At 42.5% G+C, this 19,135-nt stretch overlaps 1 protein-coding gene across 1 annotated transcript in view; it reads right to left on the reverse strand.

The window, feature by feature from the left end:
* The window catches only part of LOC115336571 (3'-5' RNA helicase YTHDC2-like), a 44,316-nt gene extending 26,099 nt beyond the window's left edge, over positions 1–18,217 (reverse strand). The window contains 10 exon segments of the mRNA XM_041121126.1: positions 302–437; positions 833–981; positions 2,089–2,196; positions 4,449–4,605; positions 5,823–5,925; positions 9,455–9,621; positions 10,233–10,432; positions 12,187–12,383; positions 17,405–17,495; positions 17,923–18,217. Coding sequence (XP_040977060.1) covers positions 302–437; positions 833–981; positions 2,089–2,196; positions 4,449–4,605; positions 5,823–5,925; positions 9,455–9,621; positions 10,233–10,432; positions 12,187–12,383; positions 17,405–17,495; positions 17,923–18,118 — 1,504 coding nt within the window. The 5' untranslated portion in view covers positions 18,119–18,217.
* Between the last annotated feature and the right edge of the window lie 918 nt (positions 18,218–19,135).

Consider the following 19,135-nt stretch of genomic DNA (forward strand, 5'->3'; position numbering starts at 1 on the left):
ATGTAGTAAGAATATGACTTTCAAAACCCAGCCCAAAGAGAATTTGTTTCCTCACTTCATCCCACCAGTCAGTTCATGTGAATTTAACACTATTTTAGAAACAAAACATCTGTCAATACTTCAAAACAAGTACAACAACAAATCACTACAAAACTCATTAATTCTACTAACCCTATTCGTTTTTTTCAATAGGCATCAGAATTCAAAGGTAACAACATTTGAAAGTGGAGATAAAGTACCCACAGAAATTCAAGTCATTTTGTGGTTGTTTTCTTCATATGTAATAAGATGAGAAACTTACCACTGACATTTTCGGTTAAAATGAGATGGAACACTTGAGCAAAGGCATCAATATCTTTATGCAACCAGATGTCAGAAAGACAAGAATCCATCTCTTTTATTAGCCACGGTTCAAGGCAATTCGCATCTTTTTCAGTCTGAAGAGAAAAAACAGTACTGAAAGATGAATCTCTTAAAGAGTTGTCTTTATTCGCATACATTAGACATGAAGAATTTGAACAGTTAGGTTTTCCAAGCAACAACCAGAAATACAGCATTCAGGTATCAGTTAAACCATTTATCATATGCAAGTACTTTAAACAATGGCAGTCTAGCCATTTGATCTAAGCAAAAGTTTTGTACAACCATCATAATTGAAAAGCATACTTTAGCTAGAGTACTTCATGCTAATAAAAAAACAAATCATTTTAAAACATGTTAATATCCTTCTAGAAGCTCTACAGAAGTAATATCTTTAGAAAACAGTTTTTAAATGGGTAGTAATAATTCAATGCAGATTTTAACATCTCTTCCAAGAAAAGGAAAAACATACCAGTTGATTAAATACTGCATCACCACTATCATCCAACAGATTATACTCTTCAGTTGCCCTTGGGACAGATCTTTGTCTCCGAGATTCCACTTTGCTATTATTTTCTTGAGCAGAACACCACTCAGTAAGAGTGCTTTGCTGTTTTTCTTCTAGAATGCATAAAGTATTTCCAGAAAAGTTTTACAGTAGTCTTAATTATCCATTGTTTTCAGTTACAAAAAATAGTTATATCAAGTCACAAAGTTTTACCTATTCAATCTCTTTTATTTAACCTAGAACACTGTTACCAGTCCAATATAAATTCCATGATTGAGGGCACCCAAAGTGCACCATTGCAAACATCTGCTCGAAGAACAAAGTAAAAAATACCATTCGGGTGCTTAATCCCCTAAGTCTCCCATATTCCAACCCACTGCATTCAAATGAGCTTCCTAAGTATTTTCTACACAAATTCTCAGTCCAGATCTCTCTCCAGAAGTGAAATACCAAAGTGATATAGTTGCTGCATCTAACAACTAATTTTTATACACAAGTAGCAGAAACAGTAGAAGGCACCAGTACCTGAACTGAACTTTTCTATCCACAATGATCAGAGCTAAGCACCGTGATAAATGTACAGTTAGGATTGTATGTTACAGCTTTGCGTTTTGCCCCCCCCCGCCCTTTTTTTTTAAATACACACTAGGATCATTACTTTCAGTTGACAGGAAAACTTCTCAATTAATATATCTACTTAATTAATTGAAAAACAACTATATTAAGGTCAAGGGTTTTAATGCTTTTGGGCTATATATATATATATATATGTTAAGTACATCCATGTCTGAAGAACGCAGTGAAAAATGTTACTAATAGGAAACAGTCCTGTGCAAGATGTACAAAATCCTGCCCTCTTTGATGGCTGCACTTTAATTTGCACCCAAAAGTCAGCACAGAGTATCTTCTGCTTCTATAGTTTTCATGTGGGCAAAGCCCCCAGTTATATGCAATTCTACTCTGTAATAATTAGGAAAAATACTCCATTTATCAACTAAAAGAAAAAAGAATGCAATCACTGAAAGAAAGTGAAAATTTTTTTTTAAAGTTATGTAATCTACTTCAATAATGTAAACACTGAGAGCTTAAAGATACTTGCTGTCATCTAGTCACGTCTCATTCAGTATTATGACTTTGGAATTTTAACAGAGAATCACCCTATTTAGTTGTTCAATCAATGAGGCTCATTGCCAACCCTAAAAATTAAGAAGTCCACCAACCTCGCTGCTTCTCTTTTTTGTACTTTATCATCTCTTTGTTTGTATACCCAGTGCTTCGTAAAATGTCCTCCAAAAACATCTCTTTAACTTCAAAAGGTCTTCCTTGTACTGAAAGTATAAACAATTCATAAAATATTAGATACTCCCTAGCTTCATTTATAATCTTAATTTTTTAAAAGCATTTTTGTAGACACAAAAAGTGAATTAAGCATTATTAGGGCCTGATTTAAGGAATCATTACTTTCCTTGAAAAGTCTTTTAAGAGCATCCTCACTGGAGTTTATATTCTTAAGATTACTGGGCCACAAAACAAAACATTTCAAAAGGGAAATGCCAGCTGGGTGCCTTGTTTCTCATTAACCTCTTCAATTCTATTAAGTGTTATAGCAAGAGATGCTCGCAAGATGGACAGTTAATTGCAATTTTATCAAAATGAGAAAAAGAAAACAGCCATTTTTGGTTAGGGTTACAAAAAAGAATTTACTGTGCAAGATTGCCACCTGTATTACAAAATATAACAGCAATGAATACAGCTTTAGTGCAAGACCCCACAAGCAGACTGCTACCTTTATATTAAACTACTTTTTTTCACGAGAAGTATATCATGAGATGGACTTCTCTCAATTTCCTCAATCACTTCAGCCAAATTTGGCTTTCTTTACTGAATGCTTCCCGATAAAAGAGATCATTTACTGTGATTTCTTTTTCAATATCACTGTTTTCTAGACCTTATTTATGGACATTAAAGGATTCTTTTTCAGAGGAAGAATTAAAATATCTAGATTTTAATTTCTGGTCCCTTAGCAGACATTTGCCATACCTGAGTTTAAATCACCTAGGACTTTTCTTCAGAAAGAACAAGCTGCAATTCACATACTTCTAGAAGCTGTCATGGAGGAAGCCTTCCAACACTGATCACAAACTCTGTGTACTACAGAAACCCACAACTACAAAAGGTTGGTTTCTGTGGTCAGGATTCTGTCAGCAATATTATTGAAGGAGGATCGAATCTTTCTCATTACATTAACAGCTGAAGTATCTAAACTCTCTTCTTTCAATTCTGAAATTCTCAAAAATTGAAAAAGGAGTGTCTTTTCAAATTGTGATTAGCCTGTGAAGACTAGTATGTGATTAACAGTATAACCACTGAGGTAAACTGCAGAAAGAGTTTGTCACCAGCATTTCCTGAATAAACATATTGATCTAAATGAACAGAAAGGTACAAGAAGAGTAAACTGGAAAGCCACACAACAACTGTAACTGAGGTTTCCCCTCTCCAAAAAAAATTTGGAAAACACTGAAATCATGTAATTTCCAGATTCCTGCCTCCAACAAGCTGCAAGCCTTATTTTACTAGGCAGAAATTCAGAACTGGGAACTTGAAATAAACACTTCTATCTGGAAAAAGAGATTTCTTTTTCAGGAACATTCACTAAAATAAACTGATGATTTGTAGAAAAGATTCTAAAGAAAGTGATCCTACCCATGTCCTGGGACTGCTGAGCTTCTTAACAAAAGGCTGATGTACAGACAGTCTACTTGATTTGTTTTGAAAAGAAAGCATTTCTCTTAATAGCTTCACATCGCTGTTGAAGAAGGAAGAGCACTGCGAGATGCCAGAAGAGCTCACCCATGCAGAAAATTTACAGGCCAGGAGGGTGAGGGGGGGGGGGGGGGGGGGGGGGGAATAAAAAGCATCTCCCACACTTCCATGTTTTACCTCTACTGAAGATCAGTCAAATGAAATTAAAACAGCAATGATGATAACTTTTTTTTGCATTTGAATGTAAACTAACTGCAGATTACTGAGTCTGAACGTAAATTAACATAAATTGCCATGTCTCTTCTCATTGTTTACCTAGATTAACAGCTAATAATTTCCTTTAAAATAAAGAATCATGCGATTAAAACACGAAAACCCAATTTGCCTAGGACTGTATGTCTAAAGTGACGAGGTGCGGTCATCTGTATTTTATCCAGTAATGAGTAGCAATCTCTGTGAGCCTGAAGAACTAGAAGCTACTGGAATGAATTAATACATATCACAGTCTTGTAGATCCTAGGGTCTATTATCACCATGGTCATTAGCACTTTAAGAACTTTTTTCCTGCTTCTTGAACTGAACATGGTGGGGGCCAGGACATCCCTGCACTTAGACAACTCCCTGTGATAAAAACACTTCACTCTGAAGTAGGTGCAGGTAGTTAAGAAACAACAAAAATGAACAAAGAACAAGCACTGCTATAACTCTCAGTGTATTTATCATAGTCCCTTACTCAGAATCGTTTGCTACAGTTTAATAAGATCTTTTAGTCCTAGGGCAGGTATACTCAGATTTAAGAGTTTATGTAAATACTTACTGTGTATTACTGGGCAACTTCCAAAATACCTAATAAAGAGATTTGCATCTAGGGCAGCACTAGAAATAATTAGTTTTAGATTAGTCTGTTTTTGCAACACATCTCTGAGTTTTATTAACAAGAAGTCACTGAACCTATCCCTCTCATGTACTTCATCCTATAACAAAAGGGGAAAAAAAAAACAAAACAAAAACCAACAGATAAACATCACAGATCCAAGATCCTAACTTTTCACAAACATGAATTTCTCTAAAAACTAAAATACATAATTTGTGGGTATATTACAGACGTATTAAAATGTGTAAGTCTAGTTTAAGTAAGAATTTTTTTAAAAACCATCCAAAAGTCAAAAAATATTTCAAAAAGATTTATAAAGATATCAGAGCAGACTGCACTGGTAAAGCACAAGCCACATATAGCTTCGTTTCAGAGGTTAAAGTGAACTTCTGAAACTTTTCCAATTCTCATATTTTAATCTCATTTTCAAGATAATGACAGAAACTGCAAATCCTACAAATCTTACTTTAATAAATTCACACTTCACAACTGATGAACATTTAAAGAAATGTATGAAACCACATAATTAGAAAAAAATTAGATTGCTTACATCCATTAAGTCATGCACAAAGCTTATCATCAATTAAGCCACATGACTGATTAAACATCTTCGTTGGTGTGTTCTGTTTTGTTTTATATTATGAACTTATGAAGCAGGGACCCAAATACAACATTTTTAGGCTGAAGTCGAGAATGTATAAATCATTCTCACACGTTTTTCCATTTTGATAAACAGGCAGGCACCTAAAGTTACCATGAATTTTTTTGTCTTCAGCAGTGGAGAACTTAATCTTGCAGTTAACATTCTGGTTCTGCTGCCTTATCAAACTCCACAGTAGCAATATTCACATAATCACAAACAAACACACTTGAATAATTTGCTGAAAATTAAGACTACTCATTATCTTGAAAACATTTGGGCAAACAAACTGCAAACCTGGTACTGCTAAAACAAGTACATGATACAAGAAATTCTGACATGCTCACATTGAATCATATCTACATAAGCCTCCCTAAGGCTCTTCTGCTTTCTGACAGAGAAAGTTCAGAAAAATTTAGAGCTCTGTCCTCCACAACTGCATCATGATTCCAAAATTATTAGCATGAACCTAAAATAAGATACTTCTACAAAAAAAAAAACCCAAACCCAAAATGTATATGCTACAATGAAGACTCAGTAAGTCTTTAATGTTAATTCAGATTCTAACCAAACAAAACACCTTAAATGCTCAGCAAACTAATAAAGAAAACTAGGATCTCATCTTCCAGTTAACAATACACACTGCTCCACGTCACATAAAATACAAGGATTCTTACCACAATAACATGTGTCACAGTTGATAGAGTGCTGTCTCCTGCCATTAGCGTGCGAAGCAGTATGCCATTAGTGCAAAATGTTAACAGTGTCTTTGGAGAAACCCTGTTGAACAGTTCATAGAGATACTTCAGTATTTTGCACCATTTAAGTGCTGCTACCTTTCCGCTACTTACTGAAAATTAAAGGATTGAACAGCTGCTCACCAGAAGTGGAATTAGGTTATAGTTCTCTCACCAAAGAATTCATGCATACTATTCGTTTTTAAACTAAGCCTATTCCCAGAGAGTTCCTAAGGAATCTTAATGCTTACACTTCAAAACTTCAGACAATGGATTAATTAACAAAGTGAGATTCAAAATTTATATAAATAACAAAGCAAGTGAAACAGAACCTCGAGAACCTCTCCACATTGTTTAATTTACTGGAAAATTCAGTGTGGACTGCTTTGGAAAAACAGGTTCCAATTCTTCAGCATATGCTTGGATATAGTCTTTGTATGTGCCTATATGTGGTGGATTGACCCTGGCTGGACGCCAGGTGCCCACCAAAGCCGCTCTGTCTCTCCTGTCCTCAGCTGGACAGGGGAGAGAAAATATAATGAAAGGCTCATGAGTAGAGATAAGGACAGGGAAAGATCACTCACCCATTACCATCAGAGGCAAAACAGACTCAACTTGGGGAAATTAATTTAATTTCTTACCAATCAAATCAGAGTAGGATAATGAGAAATAAAACCAAATCTTAAAAACACCTTCCCTGCACCCCTCCCCTTTCTCCCCAGGCTTAACTTTACTCCCAAATTCTCTCCCTCCTCCCCCGAGCAGCACAGGGGGACGGGAGTGGGGGTTGGGGTCAGTTCATCACACGTTGTCTCTGCCGCTCCTTCCTCCTCAGGGGCAGGACTCCTCACACTCTTCCCCTGCTCCACCGTGGGGTCCCTTCCACAGGAGACAGTCCTCCATGAACTTCTCCAATGTGGGTCCTTCCCACGGGCTGCAGTTCTTCACGGACTGCTCCAGCATGGGTCCCTCCCATGGGCTGCAGTCCTTCAGGCACAGACTGCTCCAGCGTGGGCCACCCGTGGGGTCACAAGTCCTGCCAGAAAACCTGCTCCAGCCTGGGATCCTCTCTCCATGGGTCCTGCCAGGAGCCTGCTCCAGCGCAGGCTTCCCACAAGGTCACAGCCTCCTTCAGGCATCCACCTGCTCCGGCGTGGGGTCCTCCACGGGCTGCAGGTGGATATCTGCTCCACCGTGGACCTCCCTGGGCTGCAGGGGGACAGCCTGCCTCACCATGGTCTTCCCCACGGGCTGCAGGTGAATCTCTGCTCCGGTGCCTGGAGCACCTCCTCCCGCTCCTTCTTCACTGACCTGGGGGTCTGCAGGGTTGTTTTGCTCACATGTGCTCACTCCTCTCTTCAGCTACAGTTTCTCTTGCACAGGTTTTCTTCCCCTTCTTAAATATCTTATCCCAGAGGCGTTACCACCACTGCCGCTGATGGGCTCAGCCTTGGCCAGCAGCAGGTCCGTCTTGGAGCCAGCTGGCATTGGCTCTGTCGGACATGGGGGAAGCTTCTGGCATCTTCTCACAGAAGCCACCCGTGTAGCCCCCCTGCTACCAAAACCTTGCCATGCAGACCCAATACACTATACTTGACTGAATCACAAAGAAATCAGCTGATCCTTTTCAAATGCTTTAATTTTTCTCTTCAAGAATTACAAAATCTCTGGAAGTTACTATTCTAGTACCTGTGGCAGAGTTAGCTGTACAAGTAAAAAGAGCAATTGCCACTACTTTCTCCAGCACTGCCACCCAAAGTACTGAAAAGTTCCTTTGTATCGTACTCTACAGTTCTTTTCTGGAAGACATGAGCTCCCTAGGTATCATATGCGTATTTCTTTCCAAGTTTGGAGTTCATCACTCCTTTCAAAACTCCTCCTACATATTCAATTCAAGGAACATATCCAAGATGGAAATACTTTGCTTTACCCATCTTTACTCTTCTCTCTTCTTCAGCAGCCTTCTAGAAATCATCATTGCTGTCCAATAGTTAATAAAACTTCAAAAATTAGACTCCTGTGTTATTCCTCCTGTCTAAACCCCTCCACTCCACATCTTTTCTGCCCAGAGTTGGAAATACTGTCATGCCTCCCTTTCGCTCTTTCTCTTAAATGAATCTATTGATTCTTCTTAAGCAGGATTTTTTGCACTGCTTCCAGGAATTCTTCCATTTTGATCTGACCTATACTTCGTTCTTCTTCAGACAGCATAATACTTCCACACATTAATCATCCACCTTATTTGCAATTCATCTTTACTAGCTCTTTTAATCCCTTAACAGCCTTAGGAGCTTTTGTACACTTACTCAAATTATTCTTTAACTTGGCTTTGTTGTTCAAGTGCATTCATTTTCATTAGCTATGTGGTATCTTCATCCACACAAGCAACGTAACCAACTATACCTTTTGCTGTCTTCTTCTCACCCATATCCCAAGTGCTGCCCGCTCCTGCAAATCCCACTGTCTACACAGTTCAAAGAATCTAGAAACCACACACAGTCTTCAGACTTTCATCCATTCCTGCTCTGCTTTTAGGGACAGATTTCCCAGGTGACCTAGAAATCTCTACTTTTGTATCAGTTCATGCTTTAAACATAAAAGCTGAAACAGAATAAATTTAACCCAAACTAGATTGGTAAATAATGCTCAACTTCATCATTCACTTTCAAATGTTGCCTTTTTTTCCTTTTATGTCCCCTACCAACTCTCACTATATAGCATTTGTCACAGCATGCTGGTCTTCCTACTTATCTTCAAAGCTTGCAGAACTTTTGGATCTATACATGTTAAAAGTAGGGAGAAAAAAAAGAGAAGAAAGCATAGACTTGATCTGAAAGTAAGACAAGAAATGCCACACACACACACACACAAAAAGAAATCACGAGAAAGTACCTGCAATTCACTTGTATAAGACAACTTACTACATGAAACTGCCAAATACAGGATGAAAACCGTCCTTTTCACTCTTCAATATTCCATTACTTGAAATAACATATCCTACCTATACTTTACATACTGAGCTTTTGCTAGGCCGTATCCCAAGTAGACTGTAGTTTAAATGTACACAAGACTAAATGTCCTGGGTTCAGCTGGGATAGAGTTAATTTTTACAGGAACCTGGGAGGTGGGGGGGCATAGCCGGGGCAGCTGACCTGAACTAGCCAAGGAGCTATTCCATACCATGTGACATCATGCCCAGTATATAAATGGGGAGTGGGCCGGGGGGAGGGCTCTCCTGCTCTCTCTCGACTTTCGGTGGGGGAAGTGGCGGAGCGTCGGGTCCCGGGTGGTGAGCAGTTGCACTGTGCATCACTCTTTTCTGTATACTCTTTCATTAGTACCGTCGTTGCTGTTGTAACTTTTTTTGCGTTGTCCCAGTAAACTGCCCTTATCTCAACCCTCGAGGTTCCAGTTTTTTTTCTTTTCTCTCCTCCGTCTCCCCCCTATCCCACCGGAGCGGGGCGGGAGGAGTGAGCGAGCGGCTGCGTGGTCCTTTGTTACCGGCTGGGCTGAAACCACAACACTAAAGTACCAAAACAAGATCAATTGGCTTTAAGAAATATCGTTAGTACCTGCTTTCTAATCGGATCTGATAACCAACTGTCTGGCCAACCTTTTCTCTTCTTTCTGCTGCCACTCTTTCAGCCACACCAACAGCTGCCAAACGTCTTGGCTGAGTGCAAAATATACGACACGGAGTTCCATTTCTGTAACATTCGTCAAGAAGGAACTGAGGGATCTGTAAAGAAGTGGTTTACATTTACTTTTTAGTTTGATAAAGTCATCTCTCTTTTACCACGGTGAAACAATTTAACTGCGTCTCAATATTACGTAGGTTGTGAAAGGATTCACAATGGGATTAGTATTGCAAACGTACTTGAAGGGGCAGGAAGGCAGAAAAAATAAATTTCTGATTTCAAATTTAATGTTTCAGAAAAAAAAGTTGAAGCTTCTCTTACTTCAGAGAAATCTATAAAAAAAATACCTGTAGGTAATATTTCATTTACAACACAATAATATTCTACTCTAGAAACTATGAAGAGAGCTAGCTTTAGAAGGAAAAGGGCTATACAAAATCATAGCTACTCTCCCTGCAATATTTTATATCATTTTAACAAAAAACTAGTATCTATCAGAAAATTGTGCAGAACCATTCATGCTTTTAGTAAGTATCTGCTGGCTTAGTATTTCAAAAGCAAGAAAGTGAATTAGAACACAAGACTTTTGACTATATAGGAAAACAAAAGCCTTAAAACTAGCATAAAGAAATCCCTTACTACACAAGTATTACAAAGTTGGCATGTTCTGTATAAATACTGTTATCTTTTTTATTTCATTAAATAAACTTACTTGAGTAGTTTTTCCTGATCCAGTCTCTCCTACAACCAAAACAACTTTATTGTCCTTTATTATTTTGACAATTTCTTCCTGTTTCTCAAAAACTGGTAGGGATTGCCTGAAGGAATCAAACTCCGATTCCCCTCTTTTCACTGGAACCTGGGGGATACCATTGTTAAGCCGTCCACTTGTCTTGTTCACGTCTCTGTTTTCTGTGAAGAGAAGTTAACAATTTACTTAGACAGATACAAAAGAAAAATAAATACTAAAAAATTTCTTTAAAATCGTACGTAAAAACGAACATTCCTAACTTTATATGCATCCCTATAGATAAAGTGACAAACCCATCACACATTTAAAAGCCATATTCATAGTGACGCATCCTGTTAGGGTGCTTGAAATAAATATTGTTCAAATGAGTTACTACTTTCGTAGATATTTTCAACAAAAACAGACTATCCCCCTGCACTGCTCAAAGTCAAAAAAGGTCACAAAGAGCAAAAATAGAACAGAAACTAAACCCCAGAAAAGCAGCCTGGCGTATTTGCTTGGCCTTTGTATCATATCCACACATTCACACCTCCACAGTTTGTCTAGAAATATTCACTGTACAGTTAAACCTTTAAGTTATTCCAAACTGACAAGCAGGTCTTCTGAGAAAAAGGTAACTTTACTGTGATTCATCTGCCTTCTTTCTCATCCTCTCTGATCTTTTATGACCTCCTTTCAGACAGTCTTACATAACCTAATGCTCTAGTCTGTAAGATTTGTCTTAAATCATACAAACCGAACCATGCTGTACCTAGACCCCTGGACCCATACAGCACAGCGCAGTGTGACGTATTAGAAAGCAATGCATAAGTAGCCAAAGAACCTGCACATCTTCACAGGAGACTACTTCACATTCAGTATTGTAAACGCTAGTCTGTAATTCCTCAGTAATTACTTTCCAGAACAATGAAAAACTTGCTGTAAATGCAATTATACATATTTAATGTGATAATCAGATTAATATATTAAATTACAAGCACCATCTTACCAAGACAGACACAAATTAAGAGCCAAAAACCATTCTGGAGAAGTGAAGAAAGATAAATTTTACACTATTCGTTAGTTTACGTGCCTTACATTCCTAAGGAATTGCTTTTCGGTACTTTTATTACAGTTGCCCTCTGTTCGTTAAACAATCCTATTAAACAACTGAAACAACTGAAAAAGAAAACTAGCAAAGGAAGCACTTAAAGCACGAACTATCATAAATCAGAAATATCCAATGAAACAAGGCATACTGGTACAAGTGTTTCCTGTGCACTACACCCAGCTTTGTGCACAGAAACACAACATAACTCTTCCACTCATAACTGTTAAAGCAATAATCTTGTTGACAGCACTGTTTAAAAAAAAAACCACAATATATCAGAAGTTTGTATTCCAGTGAACTCTTTCATATTCTAGAAATCAAGAAGTCCAGAAAGTAGTCTTAGGGACCAGGTCTATTTTAGAAGACAACGAAACAAAAAATAAACTTATTTTATCAAGAACGTGAATTTCTATAAGCAGAACAGCCAGCCTCATTTTCTCATAAGGGTGTTCTCATACAGCAGTCATGGTAACACTTCTCTTTTCAATCTCACCTCATGGAACTTGTAGGAGCTCACATGTCAGAAAAGTGCTTCCAAATAAATTTGGCTGGAACTAGCTTGAAGGTTCAAAAGTAACTTGGTGCAAGGCAGGCATTGGAATGTGGGTGACATGACTGCCTAAGTTTCTTATGACACTAGTTATAAACCCCCCTATATTAACAATTAAAAGTCAAGAAAATTAATGGGTTTGTTTTGGGGGGAGGGTGTCAGTTGGGACAGGAGAGGAGACAGAAAAGAAAGGTTTTTGTTTTGTGGTTGGATTGTTTGGGTTTTTTAAGCAGTGTTGGTTGACAAGTCCATATCAGAAGACACACTGAACTTACCAGATTCAACAGCACATGCATTTCCTCGCTCCGTCTTTGGCAGAAGTTCTGTTCGTTCTTTATTTGTGACAGGAAATCTCTGAATTAAACTCCGAACGGTATGTTTCGTACTGGGAGCCAAGCCGCAAGTCATTACTGCGTGTGTTAGTTCTGATCTATCCTTCTTCCTGACAGTCAGGTATCGATTTGCTCCTTTCCTGGAGGAAAAAAGTATTTTAGGAATAACTAACTTATTTACCTCTACGTAATCAACTTTGACCATAATTTTTTCAAGACGGCCATCAGATTCCTTTCAAATATAATGTCATAACAGAAAATTGCAAATAATGTCCTATGTAGCATAACACACACCAAAATAACAGAAGCATCCCCAACATCCAGCATCAAACCACCACATTCACACACCACAGTGCAGCACTGCAGACTTTGGATGAGTACACTGAGCACAACTTTACAATGAGGCCTCCATAATGTAACACTGTTATGCTACCTTTCTGTTGAAGGTCTATCACTGCATTTGCTTCCCAAAAGACAGCCAGGTCCATCAATCACTCTATCCATCAATACTGAGAGGTACGACACAAACCTGATTTCTAGAGTAATCTAAGGGAGTTAGAGGTTAAAAATCAACAAATGGACACAACAGACAAACAAGAAGCCTTCTAGTGATATTCCAAGCCCTAATAAAATCCTTTAAAACAAATTAAGATTCCCAGGATGTTCATTTTCAAAGACTTACAATGTAGAATTAGAGCCAAAACACTTAATCATAACACCACATTTGTTCTCAGACTGAAGTCTGATACTGAAATGCGAAGAGCTGTTGCATATAGGTTTGAAACTGAACTATCTTGTGCCTGGGCTACAATGACATATCAACACTTTGAAAATTACTTCTCAGGATAAGAACGGAAGGTCACCCTACAAGCCCAGCACCCTGTCCCTGGCAGGGGTGGTATCGTGGTGTGTATGAACGGGGTGCAGGTACCCAGGTGCTGGCAGGGCAGCCTCTGTCAGGAGAGGCCTGGGCTGCCCTGTATGGGGGACAGCCCGCTCCAACAGACCCACCACAGGGCACAGTTGAGCCCCTCAGTCACGATGGTGGTGACTCTGTAATAATGTATTTAAGAAACGGAAAAAACGCTGCACAGCAGCTGCGAGGGAGGACTGAGAAAAATCTGAGAAACAGCCCTGCAGATACCAACGTCAGTGAAGCAGGAGGGGGGAGGAGGTGCTCCAAGCGCTGCAGGAGAGATTCCCCTGAAACCCACACAAGAGACCTCAGTGGAGCACATTTATCCTGAAGGAACTTCAGCCTGTGAGAGAGAGACCCCATGCTATTTTCTCCCCACATCCTGTTGAGGAGGGGGAGTGACAGACCAAGCTGGCTGGGCACCTGGCAGTTGGCCAAGGTCAACCCACCACAACATGGCTGCTTTCTAAGTTGTTGGCTTGGGTTCAGCTCCTGGTCAATGCAACGCAACATTTCAGAACAGCAAAAATACTGAAGCTGGAACACTACTTGAATGTGCACGTCCAGGGAAAGGAAAAGGGAAAGGTTGGCAGAATTGGAAAAACAAACTGCAATGCTTTCCACGACTATGCTCCCAGTCTTCACTAGTTTGTATCTGAGCAACTTAGAACCACACAATCATAGAACCATTGGGACTGGAAGGGACCTCTGGAGGTCATCTAGTCCAAACCCCTATGCAAGCAGGGGCACCTAGAGCTGGTTGCCCAGGACCACGTCCAGACAGCTTCTGAATATCTCGAAGGAAGGACACTCCACCACCTCCCTGGGCAACCTGTGCCAGAACACGGTCACCCTGACAGTGAAAAAGTGTTTCCTGATGTTCAGAGGGAACCTCCTGTGTTTCAGCCTGTGCCCATTGCCTCTGGTCCTGTCACTGGGCACCACTGACAAGAGCCTGGCTCCATCCTCTTGGCACCCTCCCTGCAGGTGTTTATATACGTTGATGAGATCCATGCCGATCCTTGTCTTCTCCAGGCTGAACAGTCCCAGTTCTCTCACCCTGTCCTCATAGGAGAGATGCTTCAGGTCCTTCACCGTCTTGTTGGTCCTTCACTGAACTCTCTCCAGGACATCCACGTCTCTCCCCTACTGGTGATCCCAGCACTGGACACAGCACTCCAGGTGTACCCTCACCAGTGCTGAGTAAAGGGGAAGGATCACCTCCCTCAATCTGCTGGCAACACTCCTAATTGGGGGGGGTAGGGGGGAGCTGGAAAGACAACCCTGATGTTGTACGAGCAGTGCTCAGCAGTAGCTCAAATGCTGGTGTGTTATCAAATACAAGTGTTATCAGCTACAAGTACAGAGCACAGCAACTCAACCCCAGCCAGACCCGACACAGTACGCTGATAACATCTAGAGGAAAACATAATAGCTATGAAGAGTTTATAGTAAGTTAATAGCTATGAAGAGTTTATAGTAAGTTTTCTGTAAGTATTCAACATATGCTAGCTTAACTCAAAGGAAAAAACTAAAGACACAAAATATTGTCCTACGGTGCCCCAGCAATAGCTTCCCTTATTTTTCCACTCTGTGCAACAAGTGCAGATACAGTAATGAATATTAACATCAAAATTATACCCTAGCTAAAAAAAACAGTTATGAAAGCCAATCATGATCAAGCTTTTTGTCCTGGTTTCAGCTGGGATAGAGTTAATTGTCTTCCTAGTAGCTGGTACAGTGCTATATTTTTGAGTTAAATATGAGAAGAATGTTGATGATACACTGATGCTTCCAGTTGTTGCTAAGTAATGTTTAGACTAAAGTCAAGGATTTTTCAGCTTCTGATGCCCAGCCAGCAAGAAGGCTGGAGGGGCACAAGAAGTTGGCACAGGACACAGCCAGGGCAGCTGACCCAAACTGGTCAAAGGGGTATTCCATACCATGTGATGTCATGCCCAGTATATAAACTGGGGGGAGTTGGCCTGGGGGGGATCGCTGCTCAAGAACTGACTGGGCATCGGTCAGCAGGTGTTGAGCAATTGCACTGTGCATCACTTGTTTATTCCAATCCTTTTATTACTACTATTGTCATTTTATTAGTGTTATCATTATCACTATTAGTTTCTTCTCTTCTGTTTTATTAAACCGTTCTTATCTCAACCCATGAGTTATACTTCTTTTCCCAATTCTCTCCCCCATTCCACTGGGTGGGGGGGGATGTGAGCGAGTGGCTGCGTGGTGCTTAATTGCTGGCTGGGGTTAAACCACGACACTTTTAAAGACTAATCATTTCAAAAGTTACTGCAAGCATAAATACTGAATAAATCTGGGGAGACTAAACACAAGTAGAACATTTGAATTTATTTTAAAAGGAAATTTATGTTTCTTAAATGTGCAATGGATTATTATAGTTAAAAAAAAAAAAAAAGATACAGTTTAGGTCTTCCCAGCTCAATATTTCCTTTTTCTCAGCTATTTAAATTTCAGTTCAACTATTCTCCAAGCTTCATGTCACCCTGAACACTCCACATTAAAAAAAAAACAAAAAAAAAACACCACAAAACAAAAACAGGGGGTGATTGTCCCACTCTACACTGCACTGGGGCAGCCCCACCTCAAGTACTGGGTGCAGTTTGGGGCGCCGCAATGTCAGAAGGACATTAAGATAATCAGTGTCCAGAGGAGGGCGACCAAGATGGAGAAAGGCCTCGAGGGCGAGACAGGAGGAGCGGCTGAGGTCACCCGGCTTGTTCAGCCTGGAGAAGAGAAGCCTGAGGGGTGACCTCCTCGCAGTCTACAACATCCTCAACGGGGGCAGCGGAGGGGAGGTGCTGATCTCCCCTTTCTGGTGACCAGCGATAGGACACCAGGAGATGGAATGAAGCTGCATCAGGGGAATTCAGATTGGTCATTAGGAAAAGGTTCTTCACTGAGAGGGTGGTCTGTCACTGGAACAGGCTCCCCAGGGAAGCTGTCACCGCACCAAGCCTGTCCGAGTGCAAGGAGCGTCTGGATGATGCTCTTAGTCGTATGGTTTAGTTTTAGGTAGTCCTGCAGGGAGCAGGGAGTTGGACTCAATGATCATTACGGGTCTCTTCCAACTTGAGATATTCCATGCTTCTATGAAAACAGCCACCAAAAATACCACAGAATCTACTGGGGAGCTGCTCAGAGAGACTTGCAAAGCTCTACAAAGAATCGACAAGGATTCAAGCAAGCATACCAGTTACAGTTTAGAGCAGGCACTGTACAACACAAGCATGTTCCTGCTAACCACTTGCACACATCTGACAAGGCTTTCTAACACTCCATGTTCACCAGACATGATGCAAAGGTCCGCAAGCTCAAACAAATTTATTGTCTCAGGCAAATAAATGTAGCAAAAATGAGCTACGCGGCTCCCGAGACTGGAACAACATTGGAAGAATAACTTCACTTGAACAGCACTATACTTGAGTAAGATCTTCTGAAACCAAGCTACACATTCAACACAATCAGTGCTGAATAGCACTTACTCCCTAATTAAGTATAGATCAGAGAACTAGCATTTTACAATATTTTTGCAAGAATCGTGAAGTATCGCCAAAAATGAGGAACAGCAAATGCTGCTACGGTTTTACAACAGTTCACGCACACACACAAGTTATACACGTTACTCCAGGTATCTGCATTTTTCCTGTATCTTTCCCTTTCCTGTTGGTTTGCCACCTGAACTCCCAGGGGAACCGGATTCTCAGCTTTCATGCAAGCTCATCACATCAATGAACACGGGTTTTCTCTTCAAAAGATCAGAGCAGTGTAAGAGAAAGAAACATCACCACACCTGCACACGAACCCTCTTCCGCACTTCTCAACAAAAGCACTCTCTCGGACATGCTACTCTAGGTTACATTTCATCCGTCAAGGTATGAGATTCTATTCAAAACCCCTTGGGCACACAATAGTACAAGAAAAACAGAACAGATCTGGGCGAGAAGTCTTTTTTACGGAGCCATGAAACCCACAAAACAGTATGAGGGCAAGCTACCTCAAACTAAGCACGTCACAAGTTTAAGTACACCTAAAGCAAAGCGCGAAGATACTCATTTTTACCTTACTTTTTAAATTTTTTTCTCTAGTACTATTCCCTGCAACAGGGCAGGACACGCTAGAAACACAGATCGCTTTAACGCCAGTCATGAAACCCCGTACACTTGCACCCAAAAAAGGCAATAACAAATAAAAAATCAGACTCCGACTTACCCTTTGCTTTTAGATATCAGCCCGAGAGACTGACAGAGCCGGTGAACAAATGCTCTTTCGGTGCTACTGAAAGAGGAAGGAAACTCCATTTCTGGAAAAAACAATTAAAAAAGCAAACGTAGCAACAAGAGACGCAGTATTCTTGACGTATTACCTTGACGTTACGAGTCTCTCAGTCCCCAAACCTACCACGCTCTCCCGCGAACAAAGGGACTAACGGCACGGCCGTACCTTCACAGCGGTAAGCGAGGCCGGGCTCGCAAGCAAGCCGCCTCATTCGGGCAGAGAGGAGCCGAGGGGAGGCTTCTGCCGGCGAACCGGCGGAGAGCCTCCGCGCCTTGACGTCCGTCACCCCCCACGCCGGGCCTCGCCTCCCCCCGCCGGCCCAGGCCGGGTGCCCGCAGCCGCCGCCACGGCTCCGCGCGGCCGGCCCGCCGCGGCGGGCCCGCCCGGGCGCACCTGCCAGGCGGGGCGCCCCGCGCGCCTTTCTCCCCCGCGGCCGGGCTGCCGCTACGCACCTTTCTCCTCTCCGTACCGGAACCGCTCCAGGGCGAGGTTCACCGCGATCTCCACCTCCTCGTCGACGCGGATATCCTTCAGCCTCTTGCCGCGGCCCGCCGCGGGGCCGGCGGAGGCGGCGGCGGCGGAGGCGGCGGCCGCGGCGGCCGAGCCCCCGCCAGGCTGCCGCGACGAGACGCTACTGGGCCGCGACATGGCGCGGCAGCGAGTGCCGGTGGCGCGGGGAGCCCGGCGGCGGCCGCGCGCTGCGGGTCGCCTCTCGCCGGCGGAGGAGCGGGCAGCGTGTCGCCGCAGCGCCGCGACGTCACTGCGCGGGGCGGGATGGGGCGGGGCGGGGCGAGGCGGGGGTGGGAGGAGCTGCCCCGCCCCCGCCGCGGCTCCCGCCCGGCGGAGGCTCCGCCCCCATGGCGGCGGAGAGGGCGCGAGCTCGCGCCGCCTTCCCCCGCTCGGGGGCAGCAGGGCGCCGCGCGACCCGCGCCCCGCCCCGCCCCGCCCCGCCCCGCGCCGCGGCGGCCGTTGGGCGCCTCTCCTCAGCGCCGGGTGCGGCGGCGGGGCGGCTCTTCCTCGGGCTTGGGAGGCGCAGGGCCCAGGGAGGTGGAGGGTTGTCTTCAGTCACGCACTCCTTTGGGGCGGTTAGCGCGAGTAAATGGTGCGGGCGGCGTGGCGCGCTGCCGGCAGCTGCCAGCGCCGTTGCTTGGGTGAACGCGAAAGCTGAGTAAGGAAACCTGCCCTCCTCGACTGGGAGCGGCGGCAAAAGTGCTCTCTGCTGACCCGCTCAGTGCAACTAACGGCGGGGGTGGTGCATGCGCCAGCCTGGCGTCCGCTAAATACAAAATTGTGTTATAAACGGAAGGGGGTTGGGTGTTTTTCGTGAGGCTGGTAGGTGTGTATCGCTGAGATAGTGTACAATTGGCAGTGACTAAAAAGTAGCACTCGTGATACCTGTCTGGTCATAAATTACACAGTTGAATTGAATGACATTAAATGTAGGTGGGTGAGATCATTGCAGTCCTCGGCCTCTTCACCGTGAAGTGTTACTTGCCCTCGATTTTGTAAAATGCAAGTAATTTTTCGAGATGGTACCCCAAGGCAAATTGTTTAGCCGTTTACCATTGAGGGGGATTTGATGGTGTCTTGAGTATTCTTTAGGTCAGTAAATAAGCCTTTGGCTGAAACGATCGTCTTTTCCTGCTGACTGCCACACCAAAGATA

Source organism: Aquila chrysaetos, chromosome Z (assembly GCF_900496995.4).
Source record: "Aquila chrysaetos chrysaetos chromosome Z, bAquChr1.4, whole genome shotgun sequence".
Taxonomy (NCBI): domain Eukaryota; kingdom Metazoa; phylum Chordata; class Aves; order Accipitriformes; family Accipitridae; genus Aquila; species Aquila chrysaetos.